This window comes from Oreochromis aureus, linkage group 3, assembly GCF_013358895.1.
Source record: "Oreochromis aureus strain Israel breed Guangdong linkage group 3, ZZ_aureus, whole genome shotgun sequence".
Lineage (NCBI taxonomy): Eukaryota > Metazoa > Chordata > Actinopteri > Cichliformes > Cichlidae > Oreochromis > Oreochromis aureus.
Window position 1 is genome coordinate 46707256 of NC_052944.1, and position 13682 is coordinate 46720937.

At 38.1% G+C, this 13682-nt stretch overlaps 1 protein-coding gene across 1 annotated transcript in view; it reads right to left on the reverse strand.

Moving 5' to 3' along the window:
* Positions 1 to 746: 746 nt before the first annotated feature.
* LOC120433835 (protein NLRC3-like) overlaps positions 747 to 13682 on the reverse strand; it is a gene marked incomplete at its 5' end in the record, with an annotated part of 43910 nt that continues 30974 nt past the window's right edge. The window contains 3 exons of the mRNA XM_039600783.1: positions 747 to 1391; positions 1567 to 1613; positions 13055 to 13228. Of these exons, the coding sequence (XP_039456717.1) occupies positions 865 to 1391; positions 1567 to 1613; positions 13055 to 13228 (748 nt within the window). The remainder of the gene's footprint in view (positions 1392 to 1566; positions 1614 to 13054; positions 13229 to 13682) is intronic.

The following is a 13682-nucleotide window of genomic DNA, read 5'->3' on the forward strand; positions in this document are numbered from 1 at the left end:
TTATTCCAAGCACAAACATGTTTAAAAGAAAACAATACCACTTCATTATTATTGTATCTATGGACTGTGAAGACCAATCATTATTGAGCAGCTGAAATAGTTGACAGTTTTCTGACTGTTACCAACATACTAAACCAAATTCTTGTTCACAATGTGCCTGAAAAAAACCAAGAAGAGTTTCAAATGGTTAATGCAGCAGTTGTTATTTATTGTATATCAACACCCATTATGGTAACTCAATACAATCATTTTATGGTTATAAAGGCATTAGCAATATTGACCCAATACTTCAGCTTATATGGCTGAAACATTTTCAAAAATGAGTGAAACAGTAAGAGCATGTGGAGAGTTTCGAAAAATCACATTAAGAAAGAGAAATCAAACATTTGGATTAATTTTAATGAGCTCAGACTTGTTGAAAATGCAGAGGAGCTGGTTGTGAACTGAGCTTCAGAGAAACACAACATACTGATTTTTACTGTGAAGCTTTGAGTAGAAAAAGACAGAAAAACAACATGTGGATCCTGGAATAATGGGAGCTTCCATATTTAAAGGACTGAAGAGGAAGAAAAGTCTTGATGCATGCTCAATCATCCAGGTAAGTAAATCTCCAAAAGTTTATGCTGTTCATCTGGGCATAGCGTTTTGTGGGAGAAACGTTTCGTCACTCATCCAAGTGACTTCTTCAGTCTGAAGAGGAAGAAGTTTACAAGGAATCATTTAGAACAGTTTAAAACATCAACTGATTGAATCCATGAATCTGAAAACGTGTTTCTGAGTGAAAGAGACAGACATGTACAGATTGAACTATCTGTTCAACAGTCAGAGTGTTTCTCTAACAGGAGGACACTCTTTACACTCAACTCAGCACAGGGAGACTGAGGAACCTGGACTGAATCCAAACCCAGGATAAAGAGTTTCAGTGAATGTGGTGTTGAAGGTGTGGAGGTGGATCAGAGTGTCAGAGGAGACTCTGTAGAAGGACAGAGTGCCAGCAGGACAGTCCACATACACTGCTACTCTATTAGAGACAGAGGAGGAGGAGGAGATGGATGTTTGTGTCTTATTGTGCCAGACACAACGACGACCAACATCAGAGCAGTATAGACTCCAGGACTGATCATTCCATGCAAACAAACAGTCATAACTGTCTCCTTTCTTTCTGATTCTTCTGTAACTCACTGATATATAAATGTCTCCTCTCCACTCGATCTCCCAGTAACAGCGACCAGTCAGACCATTTCTACATAACAGTTGTTCCCAGTAATCAAATCTGTCTGGATGATCAGGATATGACTGAACCTCCTCCACATGTGTCACCTTCCTGTTGTTGTCAGACAGTTTGAGGTTTGTGTGTACTGTGTTTGTGTCGATTGTGAGTTGACAGGAATCTGGTGGAGAGAACAAACACAATCCAGCTGCAGTTATTGATCCATCATCTGTTCATTGATTGACACTTTGATGATGACCCCTGACATCAGAGATGTGAATGAGTGATGTAGCAGTTTGAAGATGGTTGAATGTGTGCTGCTTTGTTTTCATGAATCACATTAAAAACACACTTACACTTCCTCAGACCTGGTCTCAACCATCGAACTCCAGCAGGCTCCACCCTGAAAGGAGGAGGGGGGTCAGACCAGCACAGTCTCTTTCAGCATGCACACATGGACATGTGTGTCCACATGGACAGGCTCTCATACACATACTGTTAGACACTGATAAAAGAACAATCCAACAATTTCACAAATACACCTCAATCAACACGTGGATCAAACTGCTGATGATTTGGACTGATCCTGGATCTGTCAGTACACCACTGTATTGAATGAAATATGACTGATTCAAACTGTCGCCTTAATTATCTTTATAGTCCTCTTCTGTTTAGCTGGAAAGGACACCTCCCTGCCTTTGCTGCCAGCTGTTTTTCTCCTCTTGGTGTCAGTGTGGTTACTGTACAAAGTACAAATACATTGTTACTATGCTTGAGTAGAATTTTCAGGTATGTGTACTTTTACTCGCTACATATTTAAACAAATATCTGTACTTTCTACTCCTCACATGTTCAGAACAGGCTTGTTACTTTTGGTTTAACACATTTGTGGGGAGTTATTTCAAGCCTTCACACATCAAACCGATTTGAGGCGAGACATATTGTGAAACATGCTGAAAACAAACTAAACTAGACTAACTGCATTATTTAAAGGTTGTGTAATATTCTGCAACATGTTTAACATGTTGATCCTGAATGCAGCTCATTGCTATAAGTCAGTGTTGGAGTAGGATTGGTCCCTTCAGTTGGTGACATCATCCCAGTGCATTATGGGATATGTCTCACAGGAAGCTAGACGCTGCTGAAGTGCTTGCTGTCATGACTACCAAAGTTGTTAATAACAGTTAAACTTCAAACACGAAATAAAGTAAGTAAGTAAGTAAGTAAGTAAAATTTATTTATATAGCACATTTCACAGATAAAAATCACAAAGTGCTTCACAATAAAATCAGAAATACAAATAAAATTATATAAAACAGTGAGAAAAATTAATTAAAAGCTCGTTTGTATAAAAACGTCTTCGGCTGCTTTTTAAAGGAATCAATGGAGTCTAGACAGCGTAAAGACAATGGCAGGGAGTTCCACAGCCTTGGTGCCAGTACTTGAAAAGCCCGATCCCCACGTGTTTTAAACCTAGTATGTGGGACCACCAGTAACCTCTGAACTGACGACCTAAGTGCTCGGGATGAAGCATGAGGTTTAAACAGGTCAGACATATACTGGGGAGCTTCATCGTGCAGAGCTTTAAAAGTTACAACTAAAATTTTAAAGTGAACCGTAAAATTTGCTGGCAACCAATGAAGAGAATCCAAAACTGGAGTAATGTGTGACCTCTTGTATGTGCCAGTTAAAAGTCTTGCCGCTGCTTTTTGTACAGTCTGAAGGCGATCCACAGCTGATTTGTTGAGAAGACTAAAAAGACCATTACAATAATCCAAAAGAGAAGAGATAAAAGCATGAATAATCATCTCAAGTTCTGCCTGTGACACCAGTAGTCTGAGTTTAGAAATGTTTCTTAAATGATAAAAACAGTTCCGGACAAGTTGTTCAGAGTGTTTCTCAAGAGACATTGAACTGTCAAATATAACACCTAGGTTTCTGAGACTCGATTGAAATGAAGGGTCTAAAAAACTGATATGCTGCTTAATTTCTGAGAGCATGTGATCAGGTGCAATAATCAAGGTTTCTGTTTTATCTGCATTTAACTGGAGGAAATTGTCATTTAACCATTGTTTGATTTCTGACAGACAATTATTTAAACATGACAATTTATAAAACTCAGAAGTTTTGAAAGAACAGTATAACTGAATGTCATCAGCATAGAGATGATAAGAAATATTAGTGTAACGTCTGATAATTTGGCGTAGAGGGAGTATATACAGCAGAAAGAGAATCAGACCTAAAACAGATCCTTGAGGTACCCCAGAAGGCAGAACTGATGTTTCAGACAACACTTGATTCATACAGATAGATACGACATAAACCATTTTAAAACAACACCAGTAATCCTGAACAAGTCCTTCGGCCTATTTATCATAATGCTGTGATCAACAGTATCAAAAGTAGAGGTGAGATCCAACATAACAAGAATGGTGTACTCTCCTGACTCTGTTGCCATCAGAATGTCACTAGACACTTTAAGTAAAGCGGTTTCAGTGGAGTGCAATTTGCTGAAACCAGACTGGAAAATGTCCAGAACATTGTTCTTCTCCAAAAAGTTGTTAAGTTGTTCTGCAACTGTTTTTCCAAGATCTTTGACACCAATGGTTTTGATATTGGCCTGTAACTGCTTGGAAGAGATGGGTCCAAATTTAGTTTCTTTAATATTGGTTCAACAATAGCTTGTTTAAAATAGCTGGGAACTGAGCCAGTATATAGAGAAGTATTAATTATTTCCAGAATACAGGGGCCAATAGAGTCAAACACACTAATGAAAAATGATGGAGGAAGTACATCAAGGTGGCTTGAAGTCAGTTTCATATGACCAAGCAGAGCACTGATGTCCTGTAAGGTAACAGGAGTAAAAGAGGACCAGGAATAAGAGGTAAGCAAAGTGTCAGTGTGATACTGAGAGGATGATAGAGAAATATTTGACCTGACGGCAGCGACCTTATTAACAAAATAATTTATAAAGTCATTACTATCAGATTTAGTATAGACTGGTACATGAGGAATATCAGGAGAGACAATGTTCTTAATTGTATCAAACAATACTCTGGGATCGTTCTTTTTTGAAGCTATTAGATTAGCAAAATATTCAATTCTGGCATTTTTTATCATGTTGTTAAGTGAGAAAATTGATTCCTTGAGATGTACCCTATGAACCTCGAGCTTGGAAGCCTTCCATAAACGTTCTAATTTGCAACAATACCTCCTAAAATGTCTAATATTTTCATTTATCCAGGGACAGAAATTTGAAGAATGGAGAATATTTTGTTTCAGAGGTGCCACCATATGTAAAATAGATTTATATTGATTGTTAAAAGACAAAATAAGTGAATCCATGTCATTTTGAGCCATGCAAGGGCCAAACATGGCAGAGAACCTTCTAGCAGCATCCTGGTTTATAATCCGCCTTTGGATCATCAGTTTAGAAGGTGAAGGATCCAAGTAAAATGACAAATTAAAGAATATGCAACTATGGTCACTCACATGGACATTCTCCACACATACATCATGTATATTTAAACCCAGGGAGGTGTCCGAGGTCATCAGTCTGCATGGGAGTCTGTCCTGGTAAACAGCAGCAAGGCCTCCACTGCGTCCCAAAAGACGCGGCATTCCAATGACAGAGTAGCCAGCCGCGCAGATTTCATTCAAGTGGACATAATCCTTATTTTGCTGCCACATCTCAGTCAGACACATAAAATCTAGAGACTCTTTAATAAAAAGATCATTTAGAATAAATGATTTGTTCGTTATAGAGCGAACGTTAAGCAGGGCGAACCGAATTGATGACGGTTTATCTACAGCTGACTGCAGCACCACTTGAATTAAACACCTGTGCACACCTGTGGACCTGCCGGGCAAGGTGGCGACTCCAGAGCTGGGAAAAACCTTGATCGATGAGCAGACATAGCTGTCATCAGCAAAATGGAGAATGGATGACGGACACAGAGTGAGCAAAGTGCTTTCGAGCCATGGGGCTCGGGTCCCAGGCGGTGGCGTAACATCCCCAGCAAACGACAGGAGAGGAACTGGTAGCATGCACTCAGGTGAGGAACACACCAGAGGAGGAGGAAAAGTTTTTCTGTAGCTGTCCCAGCTGTCACAGTAGCTCTCCATTGAGTGTTTGATGTTTAACAGTGTATCCCGATCATAAATTAAAGCAGCAGAAGCAAAATCAGAATACAAAAGAGCAAAAATTATATTGCAAATGACAACACACTGTGGCCTCCAGCGAGCTGTAGCAGCAGCAAAGCCAAACACAGGAGCCATCTTGCCCACAGCACGTGAACACATGAACTTAACCCCTCAATTTCATGCAGCCTGTCTTATGAAAGACAGGCTGCATGAAAACCCTCTGCAGGTTAGTGCAGGATAAACAGGTTAGTTTGCTGCACTGTGATGGATTTAAAGTAAAGAACAGTGTGTGACTGGTGCACAGTGGCTGTGGTTTCATGGTCACAGTTAGCTTACGTCAAGTGTAGCAGAGATTCATATGAATTTTAGCTGTTGATGCTGAGATTCATTGACTGAATTCCACCTTCATACCAACTTTATACCATTTAGAAAACAGACAGTATAAACAGTGTACTGTCAGTGTAGAGGATGGAAATCAGCCAGGACAACTCATGAAACATCTGCTCACATCTGGTTGAATTCAGCTGTGTACATCCACAGAGAGCAGCAGGTCAGCTTATCACAGCCTGTACACTAAGAACATCTACTCTAGCTCTCAATAGAAATTATTGTGAGTTATGATTCTTTTCCCCACAATGAGACATTACAGCTGATTTTAGGGTTCCCTCACCTGCTGAATCCACTTTAACCTCTGACTGACTTTTCCTGTTTAGAGGCAAAGTCACCCTCTACAATGGAGGCAACAGGAAAGAGAGATATTTTTATTTTCCTTATTTTTCTTCGGGTTCAAGCTGAGTACAATTGTGTTAAATCAGGACATGCCCCCCCCCCCCCCAAAAAAACCCAAAATCATCCATGAGTGACTGAGACAGGACTCATTACCACATTCTCATATTATCTTGATCCTTCTGGCTTCACTACAGGCCCAGGATCCTCCAGCAGCCACCAGGCCCAGGATCCTCCAGCAGCCACCAGGCCCAGGATCCTCCAGCAGCCACTAGGCCCAGGACCCTCCAGCAGCCACCAGGCCCAGGATCCTCCAGCAGCCACCAGGCCCCAGGATCCTGCAGCAGCCACTAGGCCCAGGATCCTCCAACAGCCTCTAGGCCCAGGCTCCTCCAGCAAGGCACCAACAAGTAAACCGACACTGATTTCAACGGGCCATCACAAGGTAACACCAATCTCAACATTTTCAAAATGCTGCCTAAAAAGGCAAACACAGGAGTTGAAGAGGAGTTGGAGGAGATTAGGAAATCCCTTAATTTCATGTCTGATGAACTGAGCAAAGTGGCTAAACAACAAGGTATGCTACATGACCTAATGGATGAGATAAAACAACAACAAAACTTGATAAAGGAGAAGGACAAGAAAATAGACAACTTGGAACGGCGAATCGAGGACCTTGAACAATACACAAGAATGGATGACTTAGTGATAAGTGAACTGGAGACGCAACACCGAACCTATGCCAGAGTAACAGCTGGCGGAGGTAAAGACGGTGAAGATACCCCGGTAGAGGAGCTGCAAACGCTTGAACAGCAAGTGATAAAATTGCTTCAAACGAAGAATGTAAGTATTCAGAGCCATCATATCGCCGCATGCCACACGCTCCCCAGAAAAGACAGTAAAACAAAGCCAGCAATTATTCTTCGGTTTGTGAGTCGCAAAACAAAGATTGAGTTACTGAAACAGGGAAAGAAGCTAAAAGGGACCGGTGTGTATTTAAATGAACATTTAACGAAAAAGACTGCTGAAATTGCAAGACAGGCACGCAGCCTGAGAAAACAAAATAAGATACAAGCGACATGGACGAGGAACTGCAAAGTAGTGATAAGACTAAATGGCACTCCCAAAGAAGCGAAAGTTGTGATGATAAGAGAACTCAAAGACTTAGAGCAATATAAATAATCAGGAATCTGCTATGGAATCTATTGGAAAAGTGATGATTGGATAATGAACAATTGGTATGGAAAGTGTTTCTGGCCTTATGGCTAAAAAAAACAATGGAAAAAACAACAACAAAAACAACAACAACAAAAAACACATACATGACAAGTTTGAACACAGATTATAGGTTTCCATTCAAAGATATTGAAGAGGAAGACTTTGATTATGAAAAGGACTGTCAAGGTGGTTATTTTGCCACACACGCTGAGAAAATGAACTTCAAAATGTTTAACTATGCAGAGCATAACATACATGACCCTGAAAGTAACATTGACCCAGATAACCACTTCTACAATAACAACAATAATACTTGTGAGTACTATACAGATGACCAATTCAATATGAATATTAAAATGGCAAATGCATTGTCGGTCATACATTTCAATAGTAGAAGCCTGTATAAAAAATTTTTCAAAAATTACAGAATGTTTAAGGAAGTTAAAAAAGTTTAATATAATTGCAATATCAGAAACATGGCTCGATAATGAAAAAGCTAGTGAAATGGAAGTGGAAGGATACAAAGTATTTACAATGAACAGGGTGAATAAAAAAGGAGGCGGTGTTGGTTTATATGTAGATAAAGTTTTGAAATGTAGTCTGATTGAATGTATGTCAAGCACCATAGATGACGTATTGGAATGTGTTACTATTGAAATCCATGTTGAAAAAGCTAGCAATATAATTATAAGTTGCATCTATAGGACACCAGGATCATGCCTTGACACATTCAATGAAAAACTTGCTACTATGTTTAGCAACCTAAATGATAAAAAAGTGCAAATAATTTGTGGGGATTTTAATATAGATTTGCTAAACCCAAATGGACATCAGAAAACAACAGATTTCATCAATACAATGTATAGTAACTCCCTTTTCGCTGTAATTATAAAACCAAGTAGAATAACAATTGATACAGCTACATTGATAGATAATATATTCACAAATAAAATTGACCATGAAATAGTAGGTGGACTTCTTATAACTGATATAAGCGATCATCTTCCTGTTTTTGCAATTTTTCAAAATTATTTTGGGATCAAAACTAAACAAAAGAATCAAATATTTGACATGATACGACATAGAACAATAAGATCCACCGCTCCCCTCCAGGTGGACTTAAAGGAACAAAATTGGAATGAGGTTTTTGCAAATGAAGATTCAAATAGTACATATGATGCATTCCTATCAACTGTAATTTCACTATATGAAAAACATTGTCCTTTAATGAAAATCCCTAGAAAGCATCACATATCAAATAAGCCATGGATCACAAAAGGGATAGAAATGCATGTAAAAAGAAAAATAATCTATATAAGAGATTCATAAAACAGAGGACAAAAGATGCTGAAATAAAGTACAAGTTATATAAAAATAGATTAGTAAATATTATAAGAACAAGTAAGAAAGAATACTACCACATTATTGGAGCAAAGAAGTAACACACAAGAAACATGGAGGTTATTAAATAGTATAATCAAAAAGGGCTCAAAAAATAAGAATTATCCAGAGTATTTTAAAAAAAAAGATACAGATATTGTGCTTGATAAAACTGAAGACGTAAATGAATTTAATGATTTCTTTGTAAATGTTGGCTTTAATTTAGCAAAGGAAATTCCAGAGTAAAGAAATAACAACGACGTAAATAAATGTATTACTCAGAATGTGTCCTCCATGTTTATTGGTGCTGTAACTCATAGAGAAATAATTAACATTGAGAAAACATTTAAAAATAAAAAGTCCACTGACTGTTTGGGTATTGACATGATGTTAGTTAAAAGTATTATAGAATATATAGTGAAACCTTTTGCATACATTTGTAATCTGTCCTTTCGAACTCATATGTTTCCCTCAAAAATGAAAGTAGCAAAAGTTAATCCAATCCATAAAAATCCATAAAATGGTAACAATCCATAAAATGTCAATTTACCAATTACAGGCCAATATCACTACTCCCGCAGTTCTCAAAAATTTTAGAAAAGTTATTTGTTAATAGACTTGATAAATATATTGAGAAGCATAATCTCCTAAGTGATAACCAATATGGCTTTAGAGCGAAAAGGTCCACTTCGATGGCAGTGATGGAACTTGTAGAAGGGATATCTAATGCAATAGATAATAAGGAATATACTGTTGGTGTTTTTATAGACTTAAAAAAGGCGTTTGATACAATTGATCATTCTATATTAATGAATAAAATAGAGAGATATGGTGTAAGAGGGATAGCATACAAGTGGATGAAAAGTTACCTGGATGACAGATATCAATATGTCGAAATCAATAATTTAAAATCTAATCAGTTGAAGGTAACTTGTGGTGTTCCTCAGGGCTCTGTGCTGGGCCCTAAATTATTCATATTATATATAAATGACATATGTAGTGTTTCCAAACTGTTAAAATGTGTATTGTTCGCTGATGATACCACTCTGTATTGCTCAGGTAAAAATCTAGAACAGCTTCTGACTACAGTGGAAAAGGAGTTAAATGTATTAAAAAACTGGTTTGATATAAATAAGTTATCGTTAAACATAAACAAAACAAAATTGATTATTTTTGGGACTAGACAAATGAAGAATGTATCTAAAATCAAGGTTAATGGAATTGAAATTGAAAGAGTGTACGAAAATAAATTTCTTGGAGTGATAATTGATGATAAGCTGAGCTGGAAGTCTCATATAAACCATGTGAAAACAAAAATGTCAAAAACCATTGCTATTCTCTACAAAACAAAGCATGTCCTGAACAAGAAATCATTATCCACACTTTATTGTACTCTGTTGCTTCCATATATGACTTATTGTCTGGAGATATGGGGTAATGCATATAAAACAAATTCTCTTCCTATTTTCAAGTTACAAAAAAGAGCTATAAGAATTATAAATCAATCAAACTATATAGAACCAACTAACATTTTGTTTATTAATCTAAATACCCTGAAATTTTATGATTTAGTTGAATATAAAATGGCACAGATAATGTATAAAGCACAAAATAACTTGCTTTGCCGCAGTACTCAGAAGCTGTTTAAAGTCAGAGAGAGTCAATATGACTTAAGGGGAACAGATTTCTTTAAAAAAAACAAGATAAGGTCAAACATAAAGCAGAGATGTGTTTCTGTTAGAGGACTTAACTTGTGGAATAGTTATGAAAGTGATTTAAAAAGGTGTTGTTCATTTTCCTTGTTTAAAAACATGTTTAAAAATAGAGTATTAGAAAAATATAAATCAAGAATGAAAAGAGTAATATTAATAATACTGAAACTCTTGGTTGTTTTGCTTTGATGTAGTTACTTATCTAAGGTGGAAAGGTGGTTTTTTTTTTGGTTTTTGTTTGTTTGTTTGTTTTTGCTTTGCTTTGTTTTATTCTTTGCTTCGAGCCCTGTGTACAGGAGTTGCGTGCTAAAAGATCTTTTGTTAAAAGGGTTGGCGTAATAAGCATATGCTTCAGCCAATACCTGATTAGCCTTGTCTCGTGCTTTCTTGCTTTGTTGTAATCTTTATTCTGTATTCACTGAGATATTTGAATGCTAATCAATCAAATCAAATCAAATCAAATCAAATCAAATCAATCACTACAGCGCAAGACACTTCAACATCCTACCATAACCCACACAATGTACACTAGCTGCAAATTTCCAGATTGTTCTATTTTATCTTATTTATATAATGTATACAACTCACCCACTTGCACATAATGTCCTCTTTGTATATTCTCATTCACTGTATATAAAGCTATCTCTCTCTTTTTTGCACAGTCGAGGAGCATATCAGGTCACATTTCACTGTGTGTTGTATAACTACGCACGTGACAAATAAAGAATGTTGGATCTTGAATCTTGAATCTTGAAAAGAGTTTTTTAATTTACACTCAGGTCCATATGTATTGGACACTGACACAAGTTTTGTTTTTTTACTTGTTTACTGAAACCCAAAAAGTTGATTCTGTTCATCTGGAAGCAGCGTTTTCAGCTTTCATATGAGGGTATCCACATTCAAACTGGATGAAGGGTTTAGGAGTTTCAGCTCTTTAACATGTGCCACCCTCTTTTTAAAGAGACCGTAAGTACTTGTACACCTGAGTCATCATCCATTTAATGGGCAGGAGAGGACAATTCCTTCATTATGTCATTATCTCTTAAGCAGACAAAAGGCAGGGGGTGGATTTGGAGGTGTGGTGCTTGCATTTGGAACATTTTGCTGTAAACAGATAACAAGTAGCTCTCCATGCATGTGAAACAAGCCATCCTTAAGCTGCGACAAGAAAAAAAAAACCATCCAAGAAATTGCTGCAATATTAGGAGTGACAAAATCTATGTGATCTTAACTCAACTGACCATTTCACTTGTTGAAGACTAATCTTTGGACAGAAAGGCCCACAAACAAACAACAACTTAAAGCTGCTGCAGTAAAGGCCTGGCAGAGCATTAAAAAAGAAGAAACCAGCATCTGGTGATGTCCATGAGTTCAAGACTTCAGGCTGTCATTGGCCAGCAAAGGGTTTTCAACCAAGTATTAGAAATGAACATTTTATTTTCACTTATTTAACTCGTCCAATTGCTTTAGAGCCCCTAAAATGATGTGATTGTGTTAAGAAAATGCTTTAGTTCCTCACATTTTTATGCAATCTTGTTGTTCAACCCACTGAATTAAAGCTGAAAGTCTGAACTCCAACTGCATCTGAGTTTTTTCATTTAAAATTCAATGTGGTAACCAAAATTACAAAATGTTGTCTCTGTCCAAATATTTATGGACCTAACTGTAGGTCTACTTTTAATGAAACTTTCAACAGGACTTATCAGTTATCATTAATGTTCCTGCAAACAGACTCCTTGGAGACCTCCTACATAAATATCTATGTACTATCCAGCTAGACTAGTGTGTCTGTCCCTGAAAATATTCCTGCATGTGTGATTGTTCATGTCTCATCTGCAGGAAACAAACAGGAAGTGAGTGAAGGACACAGGAAATGTTTCCAGCTCTTCCTCCTCTATCAGACAATGGGCGTTTATCAATATGCGTACTTGTGCGTACTTGCGTTCTCGTGTACTCGTGATACGTCATCAGTCGGAGACCAAGTACTGTTCCAATTGGCACGCATCAAGCCGAGAACGCGAAAAAGTCCCAGATGTGTTCTCGATCCGCCCGTTTTATCGAGCATGCATCGGTGTGGACTTGGGACAGCTATATATCCCAGAATGCATTTCGTCCAAAACTCAACAGCGGACTCCCGGCACATCGTTTTCAACCCCCCCCCCCCTCGCGGTCTTCTCACTACTCAGGTTAAAGAAACCCCACCAGCTGTCTATAATATTGAGTGTCCACTAGAATAGAAATAAAAGCGTTCTAACATCTCACCTGCTTGTTTTTATTAAGGTATGTACATGTACACTATTTTTATTAATAGAGGTTTCACTACTGAGGTTAAAAATGATATATAAGTCACTTAGATCACTTCCAAATGTTAATGTTTGGTTTATTTCAGTGTTTTATTTGTTCCTGAGTAAACCGGTTTGGCTGTGATTACAGTTAAGCTTCATAACATGTTACTCACAGTTAAATTAAGAGGGGACGGCAGTAAAAACTCCGGACCTGTGACATCATCACGTACGCAGGTGTTCCAAATGTACATATCGCGAGTCCGTGCTCGCGTTCTCGGCGGGTACGTACTCCCGTGCGTTCTCGACGAGTACGTACTCACCGAGAACACGAGTACGTACTCGCGTACTTGGGCATTGATAAACGGCCATTCTCTCCATACCTGAGAGTGTCCAGTCTCCAGCCTGGATCCTTCAGTCCAGCCGACAGCAGCTTCATTCCTGAGTCTCCTGGATGATTGTAGCTCAGGTCCAGCTCTCCCAGATGGGAGGGGTTGGAGCTCAGAGCTGAGGCCAGAGAAGTACAGCCTTCCTCTGTGATCAGACAGCCTGACAAACTGCAGACACACAAAACAACAATCCATCAGTCAACAAGAATTTTCTGTTTGTCACATACAATTACATCTATCCATTTACATCCATTCAATTTAATTTAACTTTATTTATAAGTGACAATTCCCAACAGACAACAACAGCCATCTCAAGCTGTTTAACAGTGTAAGGTAACAGCCTACAATATTAGAGAGAAAGCCCCAACCATCAGACAATCCACTGTGAGCAGCACTTGGTGATGGTGGGAAGGAAGAACTCCCTTTGACACAAAGATCCTCCCAGTGAAAACAGGCTCCAGGAGGACCATCTACCACTGACTGGTTGCAGGGTGAGGGGAAAGAGAAGAGATGAGCTCAGAGAGACAAGAGCAAAACACAAACTAAGGAGAGAGAAGACAAAATTAAGGACATGCAGTAGTGACATATAAAAGCATCATGAGTGAATAGAGAGGGGTGGAGA